Source organism: Dendrobates tinctorius, unplaced genomic scaffold, assembly GCF_039654945.1.
Source record: "Dendrobates tinctorius isolate UK_male_01 unplaced genomic scaffold, ASM3965494v1 ptg000038l, whole genome shotgun sequence".
Classification (NCBI taxonomy): domain Eukaryota; kingdom Metazoa; phylum Chordata; class Amphibia; order Anura; family Dendrobatidae; genus Dendrobates; species Dendrobates tinctorius.
This window is the reverse complement of record NW_027361706.1, coordinates 10,181,217-10,202,850: the sequence shown is the minus strand read 5'-3', so window position 1 is coordinate 10,202,850 and position 21,634 is coordinate 10,181,217. Positions and strand designations below refer to the sequence as shown.

At 47.4% G+C, this 21,634-nt stretch overlaps 1 protein-coding gene across 2 annotated transcripts in view; it reads right to left on the bottom strand.

The window, feature by feature from the left end:
* Window positions 1-21,274, bottom strand: part of FGD3 (FYVE, RhoGEF and PH domain containing 3) — a 325,835-nt gene extending 304,561 nt beyond the window's left edge. Inside the window, exons 1-2 of one of the 2 annotated variants that reach the window (XM_073574191.1) lie at window positions 21,123-21,274; window positions 20,914-21,007 (exon numbers count right to left, since the gene is read on the bottom strand). In XM_073574191.1, coding sequence (XP_073430292.1) covers window positions 20,914-21,007; window positions 21,123-21,251 — 223 coding nt within the window. In that variant the 5' untranslated portion in view covers window positions 21,252-21,274. The remainder of the gene's footprint in view (window positions 1-20,913; window positions 21,008-21,122) is intronic. The other variant, XM_073574190.1, reaches the window with a different exon arrangement.
* Between the last annotated feature and the right edge of the window lie 360 nt (window positions 21,275-21,634).

Below are 21,634 nucleotides of genomic sequence, written 5' to 3'. Positions count from 1 at the left end.
GTATGTATGTAGTATATATGTAGTATGTATGTAGCATGCATGTAGTATGTATGTAGTATGTATGTAGCATGCAGTATGTAGCATGTATGTAGTATGTATGTAGTATGTATGTATGTAGTATGTATGTAGCATGCAGTATGTATGTAGCATGTATGTAGTATGTATGTAGTATGTATGTAGTATGTATGTAGCATGCAGTATGTATGTAGCATGTATGTAGTATGTATGTAGTATATATGTAGCATGCATGTAGTATGTATGTAGCATGCATGTAGTATTTTTTTTTTTTTTTTTTTTTTTTTTTTAACATTTAACACATTAGCCGGATGATGGGACTACTACTGTCCCATCATTGGCTAATGTGTCAATCACTGTCATGGTAGCAGGCATCGCCCGATGGGACTTGTAGTCCCATCGGACGATGCTTGCACAGACCCCCGGACATCAGCACAGCCCCCCGGCAGGCCGGCACAGCCCCCCGGCAGGCCGGTACAGACCCCCACAGGGTGCACAGACCACCGGCAGGCCGGCACAGCCCCCCGGCAGGCCGGTACAGACCCCGGGCAGTCCACACAGCCCCCCGGCAGGCCGGCACAGCCCCCCGGCAGGCCGGCAGAGACCCCCGGAAGGCCCGAAATGACGGCGCATCATGATGCGCACACACCGCGCATCATGATGACGTCAGGCCGTCAATCAACTGAACTTCCGATTCAGATGCCGAATTCCGATATTGAAAAAATATCGGAAGTCGGTATCGGAATTCCGATACAGCAAGTATCGGCCGATACCCGATACTTGCGGTATCGGAATGCTCAACACTACTTGTGCCATGGCGCATGAAGAAAGGAGCAGTAAAGTTAGCTGGTTCTAGTCAATTACAATTTGTTTAAAGGGAACCTTTCATCTCCAGTTACGCCATTTACCTGAAGATAAGGGGTTAATCTGCACGTAAATAGCATTTTAAACCATGCCTGGCCTCCTTACAGAGGGGGTGGCTAAAAGGAGAAAATTAACTTATATCTTCCCAGGAGCCGCTGGTTTCCAGTCATCGGGGCTGCTAGGAACGGCGGAACGCACTAAATAAAAATAATATTAAAGTGCGTTCGCTGCTCAGGGTCCACCGTGTAGTAGGTGGTATAACCGCTGCTAAGTGGTGGCAGGAGCAATATGGCCGTAATGCGCACAGGGTTAAACTTCACCCAGGTGCGCAGAGCAATCTCAGTTAAGTCACAGAGATGCCAAATAAACACAAATACAAAAACTGAGCCTGTTGAGGACACAGTGCTCAGTATAAATGTGGCGCCCCTGAGGCTTCAGTCGCCACAGAGGTACTGCACCTTCTCCTAAGGTGTAGTGCCCCACCGTCCAGGTAAGGTGGGAACTCCTGACCACGCTCCACACCTGCATTCCACACACAGGATAGTTCAGTGGGGCCACCTAACAGCATCAGGCGGGGGGTTAGAGCACCCCTCGTGGAACCCTGCTTCGTAACACGAGATGTGCTGGGAGGAGGGTGGAGTGAGATGATATAAAAGAGTGGGAAGAGTGAGAGTTAGTTGGTTAGTTGGAGAGAGAGAGAAGAGTGAATGGGTGTCTGAGGGACGTGCTGCAGCAGGTCCCAGTGATCTGGGCTGCTGGCACGAGAAAGACCAGAGAAAGAGACTGATAAGATTGATAACCTAACCTTCCATAAGAGAGATAGAACAGATCGGAACGAAGGAGAACAGAAGGACGGTGGGAAGCTGGTTGAAGAAAGATAGAGAACCCTTCCAGTCCAGAGCGCAAAGGCCGGGGCCCGGTCACCGAGGTTGATTGGATATTTATGTCCGGCAACAGACACCGGAGGAGTAGTGAGCCGCTAACGTCTTACTCCCATCATAGACTTGGGACACAACAGCAACTGAATAGAGAGCCGGGAAGCAGTGAGGAGTCCCCGAAGCAGGCTACAGCTGTCTCCAGGGTAACTAAGTACTGGAGTGCTTCGCACCTAAAGGCGCATTGGAGGAGTCGTTCAGTGAAGGTACATATTGGCGGAGTGTGGAAGGGAGAACCCTATCTGGCCTGGAGGTTGGCTGGAGCCCTGACCTGGAGAACACAGTATGGAGGCAGGCGTGTGTGTGAACTGCAAACAGTGAGTAAAGCTTTGGAACCGCATACTCTGGTGTCCTCCAGTTATTCCAACACCGCTACACCTGGGTAACAACATCTGTGCCATTCTGCACCTCTCCTCATCCATTGCACCTACACTGCCCTGGGACTACAGCTCCACCTGTGGGGAGCTATACCATCTTGGCTGCACCACACCATCAGTCCCAGCGGATCTGCATGAAGCATTGGCTCAACATTTTACTTGCCAAACACCACGGGTGGCGTCACAAACTATTCTAATAAACTTTAACACCATTAACATCACCGCCATTGATATTGGGCGCCCAGGGCCACATACCGGGTCGCTGCTGCTGTGACACATTCCCACCTTGACAACGGCCCGGTACCGAGTACCCCGCTGCCCTGGGTGTCAGAGGGCGACCCATAAATACACACACTGTATCCGGTCACAGGAGTAGCCCAAGATGGCAGCACTATGTCCGTCTAGACATACCGTGTGTGCGGCGTCGCAGCTGCGGATGCTAAGGAGAGCTGCTACTGCAGCGCGGTGTGGACACTGCCGCTGAACGACAAAGCTATGACGCAAGTGCAATGTCGGACGCCAGCAGCTGTGGATGTTGCAGCAGAGGAGTGCTGGCGCTGATTCTAACTCAGTCCCTCACCACATACGTAATATCCGAGGGAAGGGGTTTCATAATGAGTCATTCACCAGAATCATACATCCGTCCTCATACACACAGCAGCAAGTATGACTATACTAGCGCATGGCGGAACAGCCATGCGCGCCTTTTATAGCAGCTGGGACCTTCTGCAAGCCTCCAGATCTCTGAGATGGACCAATGAGATCTGGAGCGGGACCTGAGCACATGACTCCCGATCCATGAGCATGCTCAGTAAGAGGACAGAAGGACTTAGCCTCAGGAGAGATTTGCTGCAAGGCGATCTCCTCTGCAATCTCTTCTGCAGTAGATAAAGAGCAGGAGACTGCAGAATGTGAGGGTCTGGATCCCTGCGGAGTAAATGCAGAAAACCGACTCCTAACAGGGGCGGTGCAGGGAGCAGTTACAGTCACGGCACTGATTTAATTCCTAAGCACTAAGCATTATGACAGCCAGATCTTCACACATAAACGCTACACATAGGCTGCAGAGCCAGCTGTCAATTAATATATCGGGGAGTGATTACAGCCATACTCATAGTAAAGTGATTGGTGACTGTAACCGTTCCCTGCACCATTTCAATGACTAGAAGCGAGCAGCTGCAGGGAGGAAATAAGTTAATTTTCTCCCTGAAGCTGCTGCTCCCATAAGCAGGCCAGGCTTGGTTTAAATACCATTTACCTGCTCATTATCTCTTTATCTGCAGGTAAATATTTCCAGAGGTGACAAGTTCCCTTTAAGGGAGTGGGGCCACTCAACTATTCACTTACAAAGTTAAACCCTACGGACAAGAGGAATGTTAATATTTGGTTGTCAAAATGTTCATATATTTCCAAAAGGATCAACAGAGGAAGGACCTGGCACAACACAGAGTTCAAAGAAAAAAATCTTCACTAACTTTTCCCCTTAAACTAGACAATAGGCTAAAGTCACCATCATGTGAATGCACCTTAATGTACCAGAGCCAAGCCCTGTTCTCCAAATTTCCTACTAAACAGATTAGTAACAAGGGATGGTCCAAAGGTGGTCACCCCACCACCATCCCCAAAAAAATACAAATCAGGCTTCTGTGTTCTATCATAAATTAGTTATTGATGGTTTTATTACTCATGAACACAATGGCATAGAGGGGCAAATATTGAGCCCACTAACACAGTAAAGAGCGTCCAACTGTATCAGCAGCAATCGCCGCTCGCCCAGTGATCTGGACATCAGGACAGAATTTGGGGGCACGTGTGCCATCTTCACTTAGGAGCTAGTGACAAAAAATTCTTGTCACAAACTTTAAAAAGAAAAAAAAAAGAAGAAATGTACTTCATTTTATTCTTTCATTTGAAATTTTGAATCCCGATAACGTTGCACCCCGGAAACTTCCCTTGTCCCAATTGGGATGTTCATGCAGTGACACAGGAGGGGAGTTACTGCGCCACTGCATGAACATCCCAAATATATTCCCATTTGATGCGACCCTAAAACACAGTGTTCTGCCACAGTGGCGGATTATAATGAGGTCAATTTGGGCAGTTGCCCCGGGCCCAGTGGGGTTAAGGGACCCACAGCCCAGGCCAGTAAATTGCCCCATTATAATCCGCCACCGCGCAGGGCCGGATTATAGGCAGGGCAGGCGGGGCTTCAGCCCCGGGGCCCCCACCACAAGAGCTTCTAAGGGGGCCCCCACCACATTCCTGCTGGCTGCTGCAATGGCACTCCATCTTCTCCCCACCTAAAAGTGAGTGACCGTGGGGGCGGCATTATGTGCTCTGCTACCAGCAGCATCTACAAGTAGCGTGAACGCTGATGCTGCTGGTAGCGTGCAAAGGCTTGTGATGAGCTCACAGGAGGGAAGGTGTTAGGCTGTGTGCACACGCTGCGGATTTTGCTGCGGTTCCGCAGCGGTTTTGGCCGCTGCGGACCCGCAGCAGTTTTTGCTGCGGTGTACAGTACCATGATTCCCTATGGGAATCAAAAACCGCAGTGCAGACGGTGCGGAATTTTCCGCGCGGATTATCTGCGGTTTTCAATCCGCAGAAAGAATTGACATGTCAATTCTTTCTGCGGATTCTCCTGCGGTTTGCCATCTCCTCTATTGAGGAGATGAAAAACCGCAGGGCAAAACCGCAGAGCAATCCGCAGGTAAAACCGCAGGTCTTTTGACCTGCGGTTTCACCTGCGGATTTTACAAAATCCACGCGGATGAATCCGCACCTAATCCGCAGCGTGTGCACACAGCCTTAGGGCCCCCGATCATGTGACCCCTGACTCCTCCCCTCCTGTGACCTCATCACAGGTCCTGTGCGCACAGCACAGAGCACTGAGAGCAGCCATGTATGTGGAGTGCGGCTCTGCGGGTGGAGGTCGGTGCTGGAGGCTCCATTATTCTCTATGTGGAGTGCGGCTCTGCGGGTGGAGGTCGGTGCTGGAGGCTCCATTATTCTCTATGTGGAGTGCGGCTCTGCGGGTGGAGGTCGGTGCTGGAGGCTCCATTATTCTCTATGTGGAGTGCGGCTCTGCGGGTGGAGGTCGGTGCTGGAGGCCCCATTATTCTCTATGTGGAGTGCGGCTCTGCGGGTGGAGGTCGGTGCTGGAGGCTCCATTATTCTCTATGTGGAGTGCGGCTCTGCGGGTGGAGGTCGGTGCTGGAGGCTCCATTATTCTCTATGTGGAGTGCGGCTCTGCGGGTGGAGGTCGGTGCTGGAGGCTCCATTATTCTCTATGTGGAGTGCGGCTCTGCGGGTGGAGGTCGGTGCTGGAGGCTCCATTATTCTCTATGTGGAGTGCGGCTCTGCGGGTGGAGGTCGGTGCTGGAGGCTCCATTATTCTCTATGTGGAGTGCGGCTCTGCGGGTGGAGGTCAATGCCGGAGGCTCCATTATCCTCTATGTGGAGTGCGGCTCTGCGGGTGGAGGTCGGTGCTGGAGGCTCCATTATTCTCTATGTGGAGTGCGGCTCTGCGGGTGGAGGTCGGTGCCGGAGGCTCCATTATTCTCTATGTGGAGTGCGGCTCTGCGGGTGGAGGTCGGTGCCGGAGGCTCCATTATTCTCTATGTGGAGTGCGGCTCTGCGGGTGGAGGTCAATGCCGGAGGCCCCATTATTCTCTATGTGGAGTGCGGCTCTGCGGGTGGAGGTCGGTGCTGGAGGCTCCATTATTCTCTATGTGGAGTGCGGCTCTGCGGGTGGAGGTCGGTGCTGGAGGCTCCATTATTCTCTATGGGAAGTGTGGCTCTGCGGGTGGAGGTCGGTGCTGGAGGCTCCATTATTCTCTATGTGGAGTGTGGCTCTGCGGGTGGAGGTCGGTGCTGGAGGCTCCATTATTCTCTATGTGGAGTGCGGCTCTGCGGGTGGAGGTCAATGCCGGAGGCTCCATTATCCTCTATGTGGAGTGCGGCTCTGCGGGTGGAGGTCGGTGCTGGAGGCTCCATTATTCTCTATGTGGAGTGCGGCTCTGCGGGTGGAGGTCGGTGCTGGAGGCTCCATTATTCTCTATGTGGAGTGTGGCTCTGCGGGTGGAGGTCGGTGCTGGAGGCTTCATTATTCTCTATGTGGAGTGTGGCTCTGCGGGTGGAGGTCGGTGCTGGAGGCTCCATTATCCTCTATGTGGAGTGCGGCTCTGCGGGTGGAGGTCGGTGCTGGAGGCTCCATTATTCTCTATGTGGAGTGCGGCTCTGCGGGTGGAGGTCGGTGCTGGAGGCTCCATTATTCTCTATGTGGAGTGTGGCTCTGCGGGTGGAGGTCGGTGCTGGAGGCTTCATTATTCTCTATGTGGAGTGGGGCTCTGCGGGTGGAGGTCGGTGCTGGAGGCTCCATTATTCTCTATGTGGAGTGCGGCTCTGCGGGTGGAGGTCGGTGCTGGAGGCTCCATTATTCTCTATGTGGAGTGCGGCTCTGCAGGTGGAGGTCGGTGCTGGAGGCCCCATTATTCTCTATGTGGAGTGTGGCTCTGCGGGTGGAGGTCGGTGCTGGAGGCTTCATTATTCTCTATGTGGAGTGCGGCTCTGCGGGTGGAGGTCGGTGCTGGAGGCTCCATTATTCTCTATGTGTTGTGCGGCTCTGCGGGTGGAGGTCGGTGCTGAAGGCCCCATTATTCTCTATGTGGAGTGCGGCTCTGCGGGTGGAGGTCGGTGCTGGAGGCTCCATTATTCTCTATGTGGAGTGCGGCTCTGCGGGTGGAGGTCGGTGCTGGAGGCTCCATTATTCTCTATGTGGAGTGCGGCTCTGCAGGTGGAGGTCGGTGCTGGAGGCCCCATTATTCTCTATGTGGAGTGTGGCTCTGCGGGTGGAGGTCGGTGCTGGAGGCTTCATTATTCTCTATGTGGAGTGCGGCTCTGCGGGTGGAGGTCGGTGCTGGAGGCTCCATTATTCTCTATGTGTTGTGCGGCTCTGCGGGTGGAGGTCGGTGCTGAAGGCCCCATTATTCTCTATGTGGAGTGCGGCTCTGCGGGTGGAGGTCGGTGCTGGAGGCCCCTTTATTCTCTATGTGGAGTGTGGCTCTACGATTCGTGACCCCCGTCACGTGACGAGGGGGGCCCACAGAGTCTGAACTGCCCCGGGCCCTGGCTACCCTTAATCCACCCCTGTTCTGCCATGTATATTCATTTACAGTACGATGTTTCTCTGAGTCTCTCACTTAATGGCTCAGGAACCCCAAGAAAGGGTTTGAAAAGGTCAGAACGTCATTAAATCAGTAAGGATGAGACAGTTATCTGGCACCGAGATACTCACTGTACAGAAGCCACTCTGCCATAAGTCATCTCATTGAAGTCAGTTTTTGAAATTCCCTTCGCATACATTAAAGATGACATATTCTAATTAGCGGGTCTTCCTTGAGTGCTCAAGAATTATCTTCTTAAGTCCTAATCTGTTTAAATATGACCTTCCCTTGAAGTCTCTTCCTCGGCTGAAGACCGTTCAGTCACAGTATCACTGAAGGTGAATGATACTCTTAGACAGCACTCGGGAGACTCGATGGCGGGCATTTATAATTCAGTCTGTACAAGACGAAATTATTCTTTACACATACTAATTCTGTACAATCAGCATTCTTACATAGGACTGCCATCTGAACCAAAACCAGAGGAGCTTCTGCTGCCCTGATTCCACTGATGTGTCACTTACTGTAGTTTTATAAAATCACAGTATTATCAGCAGGAGATTATCACTAGAGGACTACTAAACCTGCTACTGTGTAGTCCTCCATATTCATGAGCTTTGTGTAACCCCGCCCCCACCACTGATTCACAGCTTTCTGTCTATGCACAGTGCACACAAAGCTAAAGATAGCAAAAAAAACTGGTGGCAGATTCCTTACATAAGATTTACACTATAAATGTTAGTTATCAGCCCACATCATAGGTGATAATTTACTAATCATGAGGGTTTTTACTGCTTGGACCCCTCCACTCCAAAGAATTGGGCTATGAGGTGCTAGTAGAGCGCTGCACCATTCAGTCCCACAGAAAATGCCATTTTATACTGAAAAAAGCATAAAATTACAACCTGCCAGATAAATCACAGATGTAATCTGAAAAAGAGCCATAATGACCTCTGCACTGAGACATCATTGTCATTAATCACCTGACATTCTGCTGTAACATCCCTGTGTGACCCATAGCCATTAGCTGTGACATGTTTATTATTGCTGTTCTACGACATCACAGTGTGCATTATTCCCACACACTGCTGTATGCAAAAAATGTTTCCCATCACATTTTTGTGTTTATCCTAACTTGTAACATCACTTTGTGCATTATCCATGTATTGTTACCAGTAACACTGTGTGTATACATCTTACATAGTGACATCACTGTGCTGCTACTTTATATTTTTGTTATTACCCATGTGCTGTGCCATCGCCGTGTGTGCATTATCCCCTATACCGTGCCATCGCCGTGTGTGCATTATCCCCTATACCGTGCCATCGCCGTTTGTGCATTATCCCCTATACCGTGCCATCGCCGTGTGTGCATTATCCTCTATACCGTGCCATTGCCGTGTGTGCATTATCCACTATACTGTGACATCACATCGCAGTGCGCATTATCCCCGCGCTGTGACATCGCAGTGCGCATTATCCCCGCGCTGTGACATCGCAGTGCGCATTATCCCCGCGCTGTGACATCGCTGTGCGCATTATACCCGCGCTGTGACATCGCTGTGCGCATTATCCCCGCGCTGTAACATCGCTGTGCGCATTATCCCCGCGCTGTAACATCGCTGTGCGCATTATCCCCGCGCTGTAACATCGCTGTGCGCATTATCCCCGCGCTGTAACATCGCTGTGCGCATTATCCCCGCGCTGTAACATCGCTGTGCGCATTATCCCCGCGCTGTAACATCGCTGTGCGCATTATCCCCGCGCTGTAACATCGCTGTGCGCATTATCCCCGCGCTGTAACATCGCTGTGTGCATTATCCACTATACTGTGACATCACTGTGTGTATTATCCCCGCACTGTGACATCGCTGTGTGCATTATCCCCGCGCTGTGACATCGCTGTGCGCATTATCCCCGCGCTGTGACATCGCTGTGCGCATTATCCCCGCGCTGTAACATCGCTGTGCGCATTATCCCCGCGCTGTAACATCACTGTGTGCATTATCCCCTATACTGTGCCATCCCTGTGTGCATTATCCACTATACTGTGACATCACTGTGTGTATTATCCCCGCACTGTGACATTGCTGTGCGCATTATCCCCGCGCTGTGACATCGCTGTGCGCATTATCCCCGCGCTGTGACATCGCTGTGCGCATTATCCCCGCGCTGTGACATCGCTGTGCGCATTATCCCCGCGCTGTAACATCGCTGTGTGCATTATCCCTGCGCTGTAACATCGCTGTGTGCATTATCCCTGCGCTGTAACATCGCTGTGTGCATTATCCCTGCGCTGTAACATCGCTGTGTGCATTATCCCTGCGCTGTAACATCGCTGTGTGCATTATCCCTGCGCTGTAACATCGCTGTGTGCATTATCCCTGCGCTGTAACATCGCTGTGTGCATTATCCCTGCGCTATGACATCGCTGTGTGCATTATCCCTGCGCTATGACATCACTGTGTGCATTATCCCCTATACTGTGCCATCCCTGTGTGCATTATCCACTATACTGTGACATCACTGTGTGTATTATCCCTGCACTGTGACATAGCTGTGTGCATTATCCCTGCACTGTAACATCACTGTGCGCAATATCCCTGCGCTGTAACATCACTGTGCGCAATATCCCTGCGCTATGACATCACTGTGTGCATTATCCCCTATACTGTGACATCACTGTGTGTATTATCCCTGCACTGTGACATCGCTGTGTGCATTATCCCCGCACTGTGACATCACTGTATTTACTGTGACTTCTCGGTTTCAGAGCTTATTTTAAGTCTAGAATTTCCAAGTAATGTTTCCCATTTATAATATTCACCCACTAACTTCTGTGTGTTCAGGAAAAACCTAACTGTCCCTGTGACCAGTTGTCATTTTGTTGTTGCACTACAGCCATGTACGAGTATAACCATGTGGTTGGGGCCATTGTTAGACAAGAGCGGTTTTCTGCCGAGCAGTCACATGATCCTTGCCATCGGCACAGCTGTGGGTTTCGAGCGGCTTTCAGGTGCCAAATATTTCTGCACGGTTAGGCCTAACTATGTTGCTGTGTTGACCTCCTCCCTTTCACCAGGCCTTAGTACCCGTCCCTGCCCTCCCTGATCACAGCTGCTGGTGTGGATGCTTTACGAGTTCGTATGGCGCATGCCAGCTCCAAGGAAGGAGGCGCTTTACATCTGTCAGGCCACTAAGTGCTCCACAGCTGTTGGGGAAGGAAAAAGCAAATGTTCATTGGCAACTTTGACCCAGCTGTATTTTATGAGGCAAATAGGTGCTTGTAAAATTCAATTATAACCTTACAAGAAAGTGAGATACAAGAGCGCAGATCTGTAGGTTGAGAAGAAAAAATATTTTGATGTCTCCGTATGAAATCAGAAAGCTATGGAGATACTGTTGGATCCTATCGTCTGCCATAGGTATCATTTTACAGGTCCATGGAGAGTAACACAGACCTTCGGTTTTGTGTAACGCTATTGCCGACGCCCCTGCATGGTTCCCCTTGCCCCTCCATACAGGGACATAGACATACTGCCCTAGAAGCCCGTTTCCCAGCATGGTTCCTGTGTCTGCATTCCAGCGGCGTGCCTTCTGCCCACGCTCCGTTACTCTGAAACGGGCAGCGTGCATACCTGCTAATTTGCCCCAACCAATGTCTGTGAGGCACCTTGTATAAAAGACAACCTCCTCAATAGGGAGGGGCCTAGGCAACAATGACTCATTAATGAGTGAGGTGGGCCACTAGCGAGTTGTTGGTCCCCTGGTCCATGTGTGGCTTGGTCCTAAGCCTGGTCCCCTTGTCCGTGTGTGGCGATTTCCTTAACCCAAACCCCTGGTCTGTGTATGGCTACATCCTGAGCCTGAACCCCTGGTCCTTGTGTAGTTAGGTCCTATACCTGAACCCCTGGTCCTTGTGTAGTTAGGTCCTATACCTGAACCCCTGGTCCTTGTGTAGTTAGGTCCTATACCTGAACCCCTGGTCCTTGTGTAGTTAGGTCCTATACCTGAACCCCTGGTCCTTGTGTAGTTAGGTCCTATACCTGAACCCCTGGTCCTTGTGTAGTTAGGTCCTATACCTGAACCCCTGGTCCTTGTGTAGTTAGGTCCTATACCTGAACCCCTGGTCCTTGTGTAGTTAGGTCCTATACCTGAACCCCTGGTCCTTGTGTAGTTAGGTCCTATACCTGAACCCCTGGTCCTTGTGTAGTTAGGTCCTATACCTGAACCCCTGGTCGTTGTGCAGCCAGTGCCTTTACCTGAACCACCGATCCTTATGCAGCCAGTGCCAGAACCTGCTCTCCTGGTCTGTGTGCAGCCAGTGTCTGAACGTGTACTCCATATATCTGGACTGCTAAAACCAGCCTCCGAATCCAGTCCTGCCTGTGACTCTGTATCTTTATCCATCCTGCCCAAGGACTAGTCTGAACAAGGCCCAAGTCGGCGTACCTGATCCTTGGTTTCTACAGCCGAAGTACCGGGGACTGCCCAGGAGTTGTACCCAGCAGCTACTTGCAGCTCCAGTCTGACTCCACCATCAGGGGCTCCAGTGAACTCCAGGTAGCCACTTAGCGACGCCCCTTACTAGGTAAACCCAGCCCCGTGGCACAGTGGGTCCACGAACCACAATGCACCACCTGGGGGCATGACAAACTGCCTACACCACTCAGAAACATTGCTGTACTTGCAGATATATCCTGCAGGTTTGGTGCAACGTCACTACCCAGTAGAGGACGCCTGAACCAATGAGACTCGAGCAAGACAAACAAGGTACCTGAAGACTAAGGCCTCGTTCACATGTTCAGTGTTTTACCTCAGTATTTGTAAGGCAAAAGTAGAAGTGGGCTAAAAATGAAGAAGTGGTGACGGGTTTCTATTATACTTTTCCTCTGATTGTTCCACTCCTGATTTTGGCTTAGAAATACTGATGTGAAATTCTGAATATGTGAACATGGCCTAACAGTGAGACTGCTAGATGGTGACAGCCAACCGTCAGAGAGGTCTCCTGCTCAGCTTCAGCATGAAAGACTGAGCCCTTTCAGCAATATTGAGAGGGATACACAACCAGGCACTACGGAACAGAACCATGCACACAACCCAAGAGACTTAGACAAGAAAAGATGATTTTTACATATGTTAGCTAATAAAATTGTACTAAAAGTCACTACTAAATTACAAGGTGCAGTCTTCACTCATTTATTCCCTACGCACTCCTGATGTGTATTATAAAGCCTGATGTAGGTTTCAGATTGCCCCACCAGTAAACTAGACTGGATGGGAGCTCTGTGTGCGTCAAAGGGTGCTGCTGTCATCAATAGTTAAAAATATATGTGCAACTTTTATTCTGAATTCATTTCCTTCTTGTGTGCTTTCCTCCTTTCCTACTGTTTTCTCTGCACTCCCTGCCCGAGATACTTTCTCCCCTCTCTATTCTGAAGAGATCTGTGAATAACTCCCCACCCCCACATCTTCAATCCTATCTATAAGAGTAGGTTCACATAAGTGTATTAAAGAAATTAAAAAAAATTGTTCAGAGTTTCATCCACAAAAATGAAACGTTTTTCCTCACTTGTCTTACGTATGCAATTTGTTTTTGTTTGGTTTTTTAACAGCAGATATTAAATCATTTACAGGACCATTTACAGTCTCCTGTGTTACAGAATTGTAAAGTATCTGTAAATATCAGATCTTATATTGTGGCATCCGATTTTTTCACCCATAGACTTGAATGGGCGAGTCTCATCCAGTTTAAGGATTTGGCTGGAGAAGAAGAAAAAAAATAAATAAAATGGGAAAAAAAAAAAAAATCGCATATCTACACTTTCCTATTAAATAACGTTTTGTTTTTTTTTCTTTCAAGGACAGTACTCAGGCCAAAAATACGGTTCAGTGAATGAGCCCAAACACTGAGAAAAGGGAAAGGTAGAGAAGCGAGAGCTCTCAGAACCAAAACAAGAACTTTGACAGATCAATAACATTTTTGAAAAAGCACCGAGCTAGAGAAAAGACTTACAGCAGCAAGTTGGTAGAAAATTATTAGTGAATACTAGGTAGAGAGTTGCTTAGCTTTAACTTTTTTGATACTACCTGGTATTTTGCCTTGACAAAACCCTACTGATACAGTCATGTGCAGATTACATGCGTTTTTCGTGCATTTCTGCAGTGGAAAGGCACTGAAATCGCATGCGATTGTGGATTTTCCGCATTTAATTCAATGGGGAAAAAAATCCTAAACATAAAACTCAGTGTACCCACAAGTGAAACGGACATGTGGATTCCAAAAATGCACGTTCTGACCTGTAGTGGGTTTCTGAAATACACAGAAAAAAAAAATAAAAATAAAAAAAAGCACAGCACACAGGCAGCATTGAAAGACAAGTGCCAAAAGATATTAGTTTGCTTTTTTTCTTCATTTTGAAATTTTAAAGGTTCTCAAAATCCCCTTTTAACTGTTTGTGCAGGGTATAAAGTTAGGACCCTCGCTCTGCGCTGATGCTGAGCATTCCTAGAGATGATTTGCAAATTCTCAGAAATATAATTAGAGTCTATGGCTTTGACTATTTATTCTGCAAGTTGCATTTAATATTTGTAATTTGCACTTTCTACATTTCCTCGCACACTTACAGATTTTAATTACCGCCGACATGTTTCTCCTGTAATTAGCCGTCTGGCAGCTGCATGTACAGTCTGCTGTCAAATAGAATAGCTGTTTGCGCAGAAAATATAATGACACCCTCTGGTGCTATAATAAGTTAATGCTACAGAACAGCCCTCACTGCAGAACATCCTGGGCAGAGCCGCGTAATGTCTGGAGTAACCCTCATAGAAGCGCTGGTACGTCAGCGATCCGCATACGTGACAGATTCACCATGGTTCATTTTTCCCTAATTTTTGAATCTTGTGAAGGAATTAGCTGACTGACAACCAACATGCTGCACAAAATTTCTATGCAGCAATAAAGCGTTGACAGCAGGGTTTTGCCCTCCATAAATCGGTGTTTGACATCGCATTTTCTTTTGTTGAGATTATGCAAAACAGTTTGCATTGTGATCTCGCTTGAGATCGCAGTGCATTGCATTTCCAGTAGTGGCGATCAGATCGGAGATACCCACGATTTGCAAAAGTGAAGGGGCCACAAAGCTGGTTTACTTGTTCGCAGCACAGCAGTACCTACGACGGCCATGTACTATGCAAACTGCAACATGAATCCATTCAAGGCGTTAGCGTCATGCTCCGTTTTCCTGCACAGTCGGATGGCCGGGAGAACCATCGTGCAGGAAGCGCTAAGTGCTCACAATAATCTGCGTAAATCGACGATTTTGTTTCTGAAAAGTAGGACGAGTGTCATGTGAGTACAATGCGATTCTTATCAAGTAGAATCCATGCGTTTTTAACATCAGATTTTACATACAGTAATTCTCCGTCATTTGTATCTAGTCCTGTAACTAATAAAAGAATCAGATATTTATTTCTATGTCAGTGAGATACATAATGTGTAGTTTACTGTACATATATTGAACTAATTTAGAGAAAAAAATGGCGTGGGGGTCCCCCTTATTTTAACACCTAGCTGAGGGAGAGCAGACAGCTGGGGCTGGCATTAAGGGAAGGGGCCAATATCCATGAAGCTTCCCAGCCTATTAATATCAGCAGCCAGCTGTCTGGTTAACCTTTGCTGATTATTAAAAATGGGTAGACCCCACTTATTTGTAATAGAAAAGGAAATCCAAACCTACAGGGCCCTGTGAAAAAGTGATAGCCCCTAAACCTAATAACTGGTTGGTTGGGCCACCCTTAGCAGCAGCAACTACAATTGTTTGTGATAACTGGCAATGAGTCTTTTACAACGCTCTGGAGGAATTTTGGCCCACTTGTCTTTGCAGAATTATCATAATTAACCCACATTGGAGGGTTTCTGAGCATGAACTGCCTTTTTAAGGTCATGCCACAGCATCTCAATCTGATTAATGTCAGGACTTCAGGACTTTGACTAGGCTAATCCAGAGTCTTAATTTTGTTTTTCTTAAACCATTTAGATTTGGACTTGCTGGTGTGTTTTGGATCATTGTCCTGCTGTATAACCCAAGCGAGTTTCAGGTCACGAACAGATGGCCTGACATTCTCTTTCAAGGCTTTTTGGTAGACAACAGAATTCATGGTTCCATTTACCACAGCAAGTATTCCCGGTCCTGAAACAGCAAAACATCCCCAGACCATCACACTAACACCACCGTATATTACTGTTGGTATGGTGTTCCTTTTATGAAATGCTGTGTTACTTCTACACCAGATGTAATGAGACTTACACCACCCAAAATGTTCAATTTGTGTGTCGGAAGATCATTATCCATTATTATGCATCTTGGGGATAATCAAGATGTTTTCTGGCAAAACTGAGATGAGCCTTTGTGTTCTTATTGCTCAGCAGTGGTTTTAGTCTTGTAACTCTGCCATGCAGGCCATTTTTGCCCAGTTTCTTTCTTATGGTGGAGTCATGGACACTGACCTTAACAGAGGCAAGTAAGGCCTGCAGTTCTTTGGATGTAGTTGTGGGGTCTTTTGTGACCGCTTGGATGAGTTGTAGCAGCACTCTTGGGGTAATGTTGGTGGGCCAACCACTCCAGGAAAGGTTCACCACTGTTCCATGTTTTCACCATAAACAATGTTTTGCTTCACAGAAAGAATCATCTGTGATCCCGTGCTGTAATGTCTGTATATTCTCTTTCTCCTCTGTCCAGGGGAGGAAAACATCGGACTGCACTCAGATGTCATCCTAGTGCAGTGCGATATGTACCGAGTCAGGTAATGAAGAAGATGGAGAAATTACTCTCTCCATCTCCTTCGCAGATGTGTTCCGATCCGGTCATGCGAGAGGCTCGGCGCACGCTCGCACAAGAGTAGGAGTTGAGGGTCATTAGCATATCACATAGGATGCTAACCACTGGTGTGATTTCTGGCTAAGGCCGGGATCACAGATGCGAGAAACTCGGACGAGTCTCACATCTTAACACCCGGCACTGCCGCCGGCACTCGGGAGCGGAGCATGCGGCTCCCGAGTGCCGGGTCTTAAGATGTGAGACTCGTCCGACTTTCTCGCATGTGTGACCCCAGCCTAATTCTCGCAATCAGTGGTCTTCTCAGAAGTCAAACAAACATTGACCAATGGAAGAACCCTTCTAATGGTTGCTTTGAGATGGCTCCCTTCCACATCAGGTGAGCTGGGCTTTCAAGGCAAAAGGGAGCAGCTGAAAGCAAACTCTAACCAACGTGTCGCACTGTGATCTCAGGTGTAATACCTCACACTTAGTCTATGTTCACACCACTTACTGGACCACTCAAGTCCACCATGGTGGCAGTTACTTGCTTTGTGTGCTGCTCAAGTCACTCGTCCATAGAGCGGACGGGTGCAAGAGCTCTCAGCCATTTACATACAATAGTCTGGTCTATAAAGTGGATCAGACTAACGCATGCAGCCATTTTTTTTTTTTTTACACGAGAACCTGGGGTCCATGTACACAATTGGTTCATGTGCTGTTCTCAAGGATAACACACACGGAAAAACACGTTCTTGTGAACATACCACAGAAGGATTATTCCTATCTTGTCCGTTCAGGAGCGCACCGTTCCCCCGCCTCCTTCTTGTTTGTTGGGAGGCATGTGCACATGTTTGATTGACAGTTTGGATCAGTGGCACCATTATGTCCTGAACTGTGCACTCCTAAATGCTGCTACATGAGGCAGCTTTGCATTGGAAGCACAAGGACATTAAAGCTGTGTGAGAGCGAGCGACTTCGGCGTGCTTGAATAATATGTTGGAGTCCCCACGGCTGCATGTCTCGCAGCTGATTGACAGCCTAGCAAACAGAAAATCCCTGCATTGTGTTGCGGATGTCGGACAGCCGTGAGACATGCAGCCGCGGGGACTCGAACATAGTATTCAAGCACGCGGAAGTCACTGTTCGCACTCGAGCATGCTCAGATAACACCTTATTCCAGCACGTTCCATACACGAAAAGCAGTAAACAAAAATTTCCTCCAATCTTGAGAACAGTGAGGATTTTTAATAAGTAAATTGCACAGTTACTTGTTTTTGCAAGCAGGTTGCTAATTTTTTCTCCCCCATCTAAGAAAATGGGAATAACCCTTTAATATATTTATATATTAAATGTTTTATGGTTTCACTAAGGAAATTGCACGTCGATGTCATCAAATGCACACGTGCAATAAGCCAATAAGCTAACAGTACAAGCGAGAAAGCAATGAAATTTAGCATCTGCAGATGTAGGCTGGGGTTACACGGTGACACAATTCTCACATTAGTCACAAAAATAAAGAAAAAAAAACTAGTGCAACTTGCCGTTGTGCCACTATTTCAGTGCTGGAGTTTGCAGCAAAAGGATAACCAAATCACACATGCAAATTGATGTCTATGGCAGGAAAGTGGGGTGTGACTTGCGACCAGCGACAGAAAATCTGCCCCATTTGGAAACGTTTCCAATTCTGCATCGCAGTCGTAGTAGGTTGCAGGACACAAAAGGAAACCATTAGATGTGATGTCGCGATGTGACACTGTGAGCTCAATGTCACGAGGTAGCCCTAAACTTAGGGCATGTTCACACGTGTCGCTTTTGCCGCGTATTTGGTGCGTAAAATAAGCCGCAATTTACAGCACTATCACAATCAATGAGATTTCTGAAGTCTCACGCACGCCGAGTTTTTTTCACGCATATTCTTTACCCCTGTTGCGTTCATCCCAAGACGCAGCATGTCAATTCAGACAACCTTTAGGCTACGTGCACACGCTGCGGAATGGGGTGCGGAATTGGCCGCGCAGATTTTGTAAAATCCGCAGGTCAAAAGACCTGCGGTTTATCTGCGGATTATCCTGTAGTTTGGCCCTGCGGTTTCACCATCTCCACAATGGTGGAGATAGAAAACCGCTGCGGATTCCGCAGAAAGAATTGACATGTCTGCACTGCGGTTTTGTATTCCCATAGGGAATAATAGTACTGTACACCACAGCAAAAACTGCTGCGGACCCGCAGCGGCCAAATCCGCTGCGGAATCCGCAGCGTGTGCACACAGCCTTAGGCTGCACTTTCACTTAAAGTGAATGGGTGAAAAACTCATGTAAAAAAAAGCAACAAGTGTGAATTATATGCAGATTTTTTTCCTGCCACCGCCTGTTTTTTTTTTTGTTTTTTTTTTGGGGGGGCCGTAGAAAGACTGCAAAGAAACGTAACTTGTGAACAGACCCTTAAACGTTCTACAGCCCTGGTCTTTGTCAGAACCAACTGTGTGAATTATTATCTGGATGTGCCGACTTAACTGCGGTCCACATTGCGAACAGGCGCACGTGTGTGTCATTTGGCACAACGCAAGCCATCTGATTCTTGTCCATAAAACGGTGCATGCGGCCATTGTATCCACATGGACACACAAACCGTCCATGTAGACCATTGCTCGTGGCAAGTGTGCTCTATGCGGTCCATTAATCATGTACCGAAACTACAGTCGTGTCAATCAGCACATAGGGCTCGTGCACATGACCAATTTTCTCAGACAAGTGCTGTTTTCAAGGGTAGCAATCACACCTGTGACAGGGCCGGCCCGAGAGATTACGGCGCCCTAGGCGAAACTATTTTGTTGCGCCCCTACTATTCTTGGCAGTAGATGAAAACTTGGGATATAAATTTAGGAGCAAAATAAACCACAACAACAACGATTAACTCTCTCCTAACTCTTTAATCTTCTGAGAAGTTGTATAGGACAAATATATACAAAGTAATCAATAACACAAAACAAAAACGACCACAGAGTCGCAGAGATTAATTTGTTTAGCAACTTCAGATTCTATCGAAATTGTTGCCAACCCAACCAACCTCTCTTGCGTCATAGTTGCCCTGAAATATGTACACTTTTATTTCCATCCCTAAAACTTTTTGCCTTTTGAAAAGATTTTTTATAATTTTTTCTATTTTTTCTCTGGTGCCCCCTTTGGGTCGGCGCCCTAGAAGGCCGCCTAGTTCGCCTATACGTTCGGGCCGGCCCTGACCTGTGATCATCTATGGGGGCTGTGCATGTGGCTGATCCAAGTGGTTCATGTAAAAAAAAAAAAACGACCATAGTCGCAGGACACCAGAGTGCAGTCCGATTTTCAAGGACAGAAAGGAGGAACTTTTTTAATTCTCTCCACCTCTGAGAAAAACGGATGCGGCTGTGATCAAACTCCGATCTGAACAATAGGACAGTTTACCTTGGATGTGGAGAAAACGGGTTGTGGGAACCCACCCTTACAATTGGACCCCACAATCATCTCTTACCATATGATTTGCAATTTTGCTGAATGCGTTTCTGCACACAAAGAAAATCACTTGTTAACGTGCATGGTATTTTGAGCAGGGGGTTGGACCAGATGGCCCAGGAGGTCCCTTCCAACTCTACGATTCTGTTTATGGATGAAGACGCTTTTACCTTGCATATCTTCCTCTTGCAATATCATAATCGCACGAGTCTACAAGACCCAATGGAACGCCATAAGAACAGCCAAAATATTAGTACTGAGATCCATCACATTAGTATGGAAGAGCCCTGCCCTTAGTCTGACAACCCTACATTATTCTGCATGCATCATATATGACCGGCCATCCATTTAGGAGGGAAATAATCCATTTAAAAGATTTGCATCGGCATGCTACAGTTAGGAAAGCAGGTGTCTATGCTAATAGTAGCTGCAATGATTAACTCAGTCCCTGAAATTGGGAGACTCTATATAAATGACAGTTTATATAATATTGGGATACATTTTATCTTAAATAAGGACACTCCAATATAATATATATATATATATATACACACACACACACACATCTTTCATGAAACGCTGCAATTTGGTAGAAGTTATTTTTGTTTCTCATACAACATAAAAAAAATAAAAAATCTCTTCTACATGATATGTTTCCCCATCACCATCTTTCTGTTCTCGGATCACTAATGGGTTAATGCCCAATATCCAACAGTAATTCATTTGTTGGTTCTTATATGATAAGTTAGATCTCAGCTTTAGTCCAGACTGCAGGCTGTAAGTAAGGACAATATACTCTTTATATTACTACAGAGGAATTTGCCGGCTAGATCCCTATACAAAGTCAGATGTCCCGAAGATTGCAATCACCATGAAAAATAGTCGACGCAACGCCTGGCGGCGGCGGGGGAAGCGAGACACGAAAAGACCCCAAAACCCTAAGATGTTAAAGGATTTTCTATCAGACTATTGCATTAGTCATTCAGCATTAATGGTTGGTCTGAATCCAGCCAAGGATTTCCCTGGTGTAGGCAGCAAATTAACCAACAGCTGTGGCAAAGCAATGCTTTTTCCCTGGGAATAATTACCCCCTTCCATTGTAGATCTCCAGAATCAGTCAGTAACACACACGGAATGACACAGGTTAAATCACAGAGCACAAATCCGGTTTCCTAAAAGCGACTTAGAGTCATATTGGATTTAAAGGGACAAAAAAAGTAAATAAAAAGAGAAAAGTTTTGCAAACTTACCATCTGCCCCTGGCTGCAGATTGGGTCTGTTCCCAGTCATCATGCTCAAAGCCCCCTGCTGGGATTTAATGCTTTGCCAAACTGGATGGGGTTTCTGCTGGGAAAAAAGTAACCAGTGCATTAAATCTAAATCTAGGACTCCTTGAGATGCAGCAACATAGTCCTTGCTGCAATGGATGAAGCTGTGAAGAGCAGAGTCAGACACTAACCCCAGCCCACACTGCCAGAGACCAATCACCAGTGCAGGGGAGGACTGTGGGATCCTCCGAGCTGTCATCATACTGGGCAGACTGGTTAAGAAATAGGAAAAAAAAAAAAAAGTTACTAGTTGTGGACATTTCCTAATATTAGACATGTGCCATAGTAAAAGCGATACGCTGTCGTCACTCCTAAAGAGAACTGAATTTATTTGTGCCTTATGCATAGTCGCAGAATTTTTTTTTTTTTTCTAAGGACGGCGCTCCTCACCAATTTAAAGGAATGAAACAGGATGTGCACATGACAATCTATTCACCCGTCAGTATTCTATATCAGTGATTGCACACCAAAACCAGTTGTGGAACAGAGAAAAGCTATAATTGAAAGATCGACGCTTGCGATGAGGGATAAGGTGTTATCTGAGCATGCTCGGGTCCTAACCGAGTGTCTTCGGTGTGCTCAAATAATATGTTCAAGTCCCAAGAGCTGCATGTCTTGCGGCTGCTCGACAGGCACAACACAT